The sequence below is a fragment of the Pinus tabuliformis genome, chromosome 9, assembly GCF_031772625.1.
Source record: "Pinus tabuliformis cultivar Carrire ecotype Pingquan chromosome 9, CPIR1, whole genome shotgun sequence".
In the NCBI taxonomy this organism is placed as follows: domain Eukaryota; kingdom Viridiplantae; phylum Streptophyta; class Pinopsida; order Pinales; family Pinaceae; genus Pinus; species Pinus tabuliformis.
This window is the reverse complement of record NC_142307.1, coordinates 126,513,572-126,520,432: the sequence shown is the minus strand read 5'-3', so window position 1 is coordinate 126,520,432 and position 6,861 is coordinate 126,513,572. Positions and strand designations below refer to the sequence as shown.

Genomic DNA, 6,861 nt, shown 5'->3' with positions numbered 1-6,861 from the left:
CCAAAGTCTAGTTATGGAAATGGGATCTAATTTTTTTGACCTTTTTAAAGATTCTCTGTAATGCCCCACTTAAATCTTGTCCTGCAAATTTTATTAATGTTTACATTATCTGAGAAGATTGAGAAATACTGATCTAATATAAAATTCATGATTTCTATTATTCAAATTCCCAACTTGCCTTCTCAAATTGAATCTTAGGTAGGATATGGTATCCTTCCATTATTTCAAACTAATATATATATATATATATATATATATATATATATATATATATTCATCTCACATTTCCAAATGTACTCCCAGCTCTACTTGGGAGAAGAGAAGTCAATTGTGAGGATGGATGAGTAGTTAATGACATTAATGAGAGGTGGTTGAGATGGAGAAGAGAGGGAGGGTACAAAAAGGGAAGGGGGAACAGAAATAATGGCATGTGGGGTCTTGCTTTATTTTGGGATTGGCTGTGATTTTAGAATTTGTTGTCATTTTTTGAGACCTTAGGAACTTGTGGAGATTTCTTGGTTTGTTGAGAGGAGGGAATTATTGTTCATCTTGGTCTGGATCAGTGATCTTGGACACACACACTACATCTGGTTGGACTTGAGCTCGGAGGGTTAGGGAACCTATGGAGGTTTCCTGAGCTAGGAATTATTTCCTAGTTGGTTGGGAGGTATATTTAGTTGGGTCAGTGAAGAGGAGCGTTCAATAGGAGCAACGTCTCAAAGGTAGATTCTCCACCAGCCACCGGTACAGGTATTCCTCTATAGATTACTCATGTAAATTTATCAAAATGAAATTTTCACCATAAGTTATAAGGATTAGAATGTAAGTGGTAAAATTTTATTTGTTTAAAAGTGTTGTAAGAAAGTAAATTATTGCCTCTTATTGCATTCAAATTCCTCAGAAATAGATCTGTTAGAAGACTCTAGGATAGGGCTCTTACACATGGTATCAGAGCTTTGGTTCAAAATCTGGACCTTGAAGCCTACCTATTAGAGAATATATATCTATCTATCTATCTATCTGTCTATATATATATATATATATATATATATATATATATATATATATATATATATATATATATTACAAACAAATTAAAAAAAAAAATCAAATTATTAAATATCATTGACCATAAATTTAATATATATATATAATTGTAGCAGAGGATACCGCAGCACCAACCAAGGTCTTGGTTATGCTTCGTGGGATCACCATGTTCTCAAAGAAAAAACCTTAGAAAGATCAACCCTATTGCTCAAATCATCTAAAAAGGGATAGAAGCAATGGGGCAGCAGTGGAGGGGGTTTATTTACATCTTCTTTGGAATAGTGGCAGACTTTGCAATACATTGCAATAGTATTGATGTTCCACAAGTAGTGCAAACAGACAATAGTGGCAGACTCTGCAATATGATGCAATAGTATTGATGTTCCACAAGTAGTGTCAAGGGTGTAAATGCAAAAGTATTCATGCACACTGCTGAACCATCAATTGTTTACTAGCTCATTAAACAAAAACTGAAACATGCATGCTATATACCAGATCGTTAAACACAAACTAAACATCCATACTTTTTAAAAATTTCTGTTAAAATTGTTGTTCATGGTAGAACGTGATTCTATAAAACTCTAAGTCCAAAGAGACAAATTCCTGTAATTGTGTTAAGAAGGATCAAACTATCTATTGATAAATTTATTACTTAAGTTGTGGATACCCATGATGATTAAGATGAACAAACTTAGATAGTTTGGTGATATCCAGACACTAGGCCAACAAATGAAAAATATCACTCATCTATTTTTCTATGCAATCTTGGCTAAGTACACATTCATTTTCAAATCTAATCTACTCAACAAGAAATTAATTAAAAATTGCATGTTAATGCTTTCCTGCTGAGAAAGTTTATTCATGGTACTTCAACAACAGTTTAGAAAACATCATTAAATTACAAGGCATACCAAATTAGTAAGTAATGTCAGAGTACTTAGCTAGATTACTACTTCTTTAGCGACAACATAGCCAATATTTTAAAAGACTACAAATACATAACAACAAAATCCCCATCAAGAGGCAACATAACCCTATAATATAAATCAGTGTCTGATTAGATCTATTGTATTGGCATCACAAAAATCATTAGAAATGAAAACCCAAAAGAATGGAGCCCTTTCATCTTTAAACCAATGAACTATCTACACTACTATCCCTGAAAAAGGTTCATCATGAGTAAACAGATATATGCAGCCCAGGCTTTAAATAAGAGTTGATTTACTTAACACAAAATACCATAAAACAAATAACCCAAATCACCATAACCCTGTAATATCCATATTTTACTTGTTTCCATTCTCCTCAATTTCAAAGGCACTAGTAGGGAAGGATTTCCCAATTCCAATAACACTCTTGAAGTAAATATTCCTGCTGGATGGGTCATTAATGGAGATCTCGGAGATGGTGATGCAGAGGAGAAACTCCTTGCTCTTCACTCCAGTCAGTTTCTTCATCTTGTGTTGCTCAACATAGGCAGTGATCTTTGTGCCATACTGGACCATTTTCCCAAACTTCTTGAAATAGTGCTCGGTCTTCTTCTTTTTCTTCAGCCACACAAAGCCCGTTTCCTTCACGTAACCAAATTCTTCAAGATCCTCAAGGGGAAACACACCCTTGGGAAGGCCCATCTCTGCAAGCAAGTCCATGGATTTCTGCTTGCAGATTTCTCTCCTTTCCCTATATATATTTGTGAACCTCCTTTCCCTGTTTGAATGCTGCCAAACTTGAACATGTTAAAGGAATACCGGCTACAGTTGTTGCGTTTGGCCTGACATTTGCACATTTCATTTGGTGAAAGAGATTTAGCCTCTCATCAAAATGTCCATTATGTGCATATCCACCAATTATCACATTCCATGGAACCACATCTCATTCAGGAATTTTGTTGAACGCTTTTCAGGCATCATGTACGCAACCACCTCTCAAATGGTATGGTGAATGACCTTGTCTGATAGCATCTATTTGCCTTCGTAAAACTAGTGGCACTGGATCTTGAAGTGGTGTCATATTCTTGGAATTATGATTCTGCCTATTAAAAGTGTCTAATAAGATATGTTTCTCTTGTAGATCATAAATACAATCATTTTCAAAGTAAGCAGTACATCCATCCTGTTGATGTTCAACGGCATAATGTTGCACTGGATATTTCTGCATTCGAACCCTCTTCATGGCAGTACCCTCATAGGGCAGTTCCTGCTGGCATATCTAGTTTCTTTGGTGTAATTGAATTCCAATAAACTCTGGATTAGTGTGGTTGCCAGTCTGCACCATAGAAGTATCATGATACTCATCTCTAAGTTCCTCTCCTCCCCAAATTTCATCAAGGTAGTCACTAAGTTACAAAGAATTAGCTTCAATATTATCTGCCTGAGATGCCTGCATAATATGAAATATTTCCTCTATGATTTCTGCTTCCCCAAATGTTTCCAAAGTATTTAAAAATTGAAGATGCTTCAAGTTTCCAGGCGTATTAGAGTCTACACTAGCTGGAATCCAATCAAAGTCTTGTACCCAGCTGAGTGGACTTGAAATTACTTGTTGTATTTCCTAAGCAGTGTCAACCTTTGCATTATTTTTCAACTCAGCTGGAGATGTAATGCTACAATTTTGATCAGGATTGTTATAGGGAAAAGTGTCTATGCAGAATTGCTAATCCCACTAAGGCGTGGTAGCTACCTTAGAAACAAACAAAGTAAAACTACTTTCGTTTTCCTTTATGAAAGATAGATGAGAGAAGAATAAAGGAGACCAACCTCTGTCTTGCGCTTGGCTCCTTGCTCAATTCCTCTCTCTTATGATAGTACTTTGCTACTTTTTTTCTAGTATACCCAGCATCACATAGTACCTGTAGAATCAAAGCAGCATAACACCATACAAGAACATGGATCTACTATCATAAACAATTTAGGATCAGATGTAAATTGAGCATACAAATGCATAAAACATAAATGACACAAGAGTATGGAGGAAAACTTGAATAGCTTTATTGATAATCAAGAAAGAGCCAAGAGAGTTACAACTAGTTGTTCTGACCCAACATCATCCTCTCAGCAAGTGAGCCCTTCTTCACCTCATGCAAAGCTTATATCACCCAACACTATGATGTTTCCTCAAGAAACCAACAACAATTCCTTACAAGATGCAAAATTCCATCCTCTGGATCTCTGGGATGAGGGATCCATATATAGATATCTGTAAGGGAGATGAGTCAGCTTGTGATTTGATTAGTGTCTTCCCTCTGATAGTTCTTGCTTCCACTTGGAGATTGATGATCTCTTACTCATCCCTGGTCGAATTCAGAGAGGCAAGTGTCATAGGAGAAGTTTCTGGAAGATTCCATGCTTCTCCACCTCGCGGATTGACACTGCCATTTGTCTCTTCTCACCCATCACACCCCATAGAAGGGAATTTTGAAATGCAACACACCCACTGAGTGTACTTAGCTGAGATACAACGCACTTTACCTATGGAGCAGGTGAAATGATCCTGTTTTGACGAGTTCTGAGTAGTTTTTCATGGAGAACTTCTGGGAGAAGCTGCAATCAGTTGACCTTGTTCCTTTAGAGGTTGGAACAACATTTCTAGGGACTTAGGAGCCCTTGGTTTATGGACATTTTATGCTTGGTGTTGCAGTGCCCAAAAATGTCTATAACAGTTGCCCCTAAAGCATGAGGTCGTTAATCTTTTTTGATGTCAGGTGAAATTCTTTATCATGAGGATCCGACGTTCTTTCAAGCTGGGAGGAGACCTGTAATAAGATACAGTACAATACATTATCTTCATAATATTTTCATGATCTAGCTGAGGCAGGCATTCCCATGCTCAGCTTTATAAATTAATTTTCATGTACATAGGACACACAATCGTCTGAGTGTAGACTGATGATTCTGGAGGAGCCATCATCCCATAGATTGGATGATTATCTGTGCAGCAATGATGTACATTTGATGTATTTATTTTCCTGAATATATATCGCAGCCTAGATGGATGAAACTAGATCCGGGGTCTTCAATCTCATTCGATCTTCACTCAAATTACAAGTCGATCCATGTGAGAGATGTTCTGGAGTCGAACATGGAAAGACATCGCCTGATTACCAGCCAATGATGTAAGTTGTTAACAGGCGCGAGAGGAATCGCCGATAATGATAATGATCCTCAAGGTACTACAGTACAATTCACGTGGTGTGAATACGGGACTTGGCGTCGAACACCACGCAAAATCTTTCGGTCGAAGGCCATTGATGTAAACATGTCGCCGGAAGTGAGAAACTTGCCATTAAGGCATGCAAGCTTCAAAGTACTGAAAGGGGTGTCCCTAGATCAACTTCTTGGATAATGAGCTGATGTCGACAAGAAGCGATCCATCATAGGAGGGCCTTAATGAATCCCACATAAATGACACGGAATCGAGCAAATGATTTTAATGGAGGTGAAAACGATCCGGTGGTATAAGGTTCAGGGTGGCAGTCATGAAAGAATGGAGCGTAAATGTATTGCAGCGGGTGAGACACAGGTGAATTCTCTAAGTGACTTCTCTTGAACATATCGGCGACAATGACATGATTGATTGGTAGCATTAACCCCAAATGTGAATGATGTGATGTGACCATGGTGATTTGACTGGTGAATGAAACAACCCAACCCGACTTGGATGCAGAGTGAAAGTGTCATGTTCAAGAGCAACTTGCTACCAACAAAGTTTCTTCAAGTTTTCTTCCCAATTTTTCCCCAGTCATTGCTGACCAGTACCTCTTTATTTTTTTCAAGCCTGACGAGGATAACATATGCTTGTTCTATAATTTACCCTTCGGGCAAACCCATCGCTATGTTTTAACAAGCCTAGAGATAGTGAAACTCGTTCTTGTCTGCTATGGACAAGTTTGTCGCTATTAGGTTTTAACGAGTTTAACAACAAAGATAACTCAGTCCTTTTCAATTTTAGAGACTCTAGAAAGGGACATAAAGGAAACTCCAAAAATCCTTTTTCGTCATCTAATCCCTTAAGTCTGAAAAAGTATAAAACAATACAGAAGGGATGAATTTTCGATACTTTTAACGAGCCGAATAAAATAAGCGCTCGATCTTTTTGTGTAATAATCCCTCAGGTCCAAAAAGATTAAAATCTAAAGGAGGGATATCACTTTCGGTCCCTTTAACGAGCTAGAGAGGTGAATGGCTCGGAAATCTTTTCATATTTTACGAGTCAGATTAAAGGATCTTAAAGTAGACTCGTCTTTGAGGAACGAGTGATAAAATTGGGTAGCAGCTGATTCCAGGTAAGGTTTGGAATTTTCCAATCACGACAGTGTTACAAGGATGGCTAATAGGATCACTCTTCGTGGCTGTTCCTCAAAAGGGTAAACAATCAAATGGAGGTGAATGATCGGCCAATACAGAGTGGAGGTGATGATGAGAACACGACCAAGGTTTTAAAGGCTGAAGTACTACATTCATGATGGTTATTTACCTGGAATTGGTTCATTTTTTATTGAGCTTAAACGCTGGGGGAAACATTTTCTCATTGCTTATGTTTATTTCTTAACGAGCATGAAGTCCGCATTAAAACTGCTCGCTTAATCTAGTTGTATAATAAGAATTTCTCATATATGAAAACGACAATTTTTCAAATATTTTCCCCGCATCCTTTCTTTATGCAAGTTAGGAAACAACCAATCCTACGAGTTTAAAGGGTTAGAGGACCTACAAATTTTAAAAAATAAATGGTGGCTCTTCGCTTGCAGGCCAAAAGGTTTGCATGCCCCCAGGTATAAAATAGAGTTTCACGGTCACCTTTTATTCTACCAACAAG

General features: G+C 37.4%; 1 protein-coding gene across 1 annotated transcript; it reads right to left on the bottom strand.

The window, feature by feature from the left end:
- Positions 1-2,333: 2,333 nt before the first annotated feature.
- On the bottom strand, positions 2,334-2,696 carry LOC149147415 (uncharacterized). The gene has a single exon (XM_089441825.1). It carries the CDS (start codon positions 2,694-2,696, stop codon positions 2,334-2,336), a length of 363 nt encoding a protein of 120 aa, XP_089297951.1.
- Positions 2,697-6,861: the final 4,165 nt, after the last annotated feature.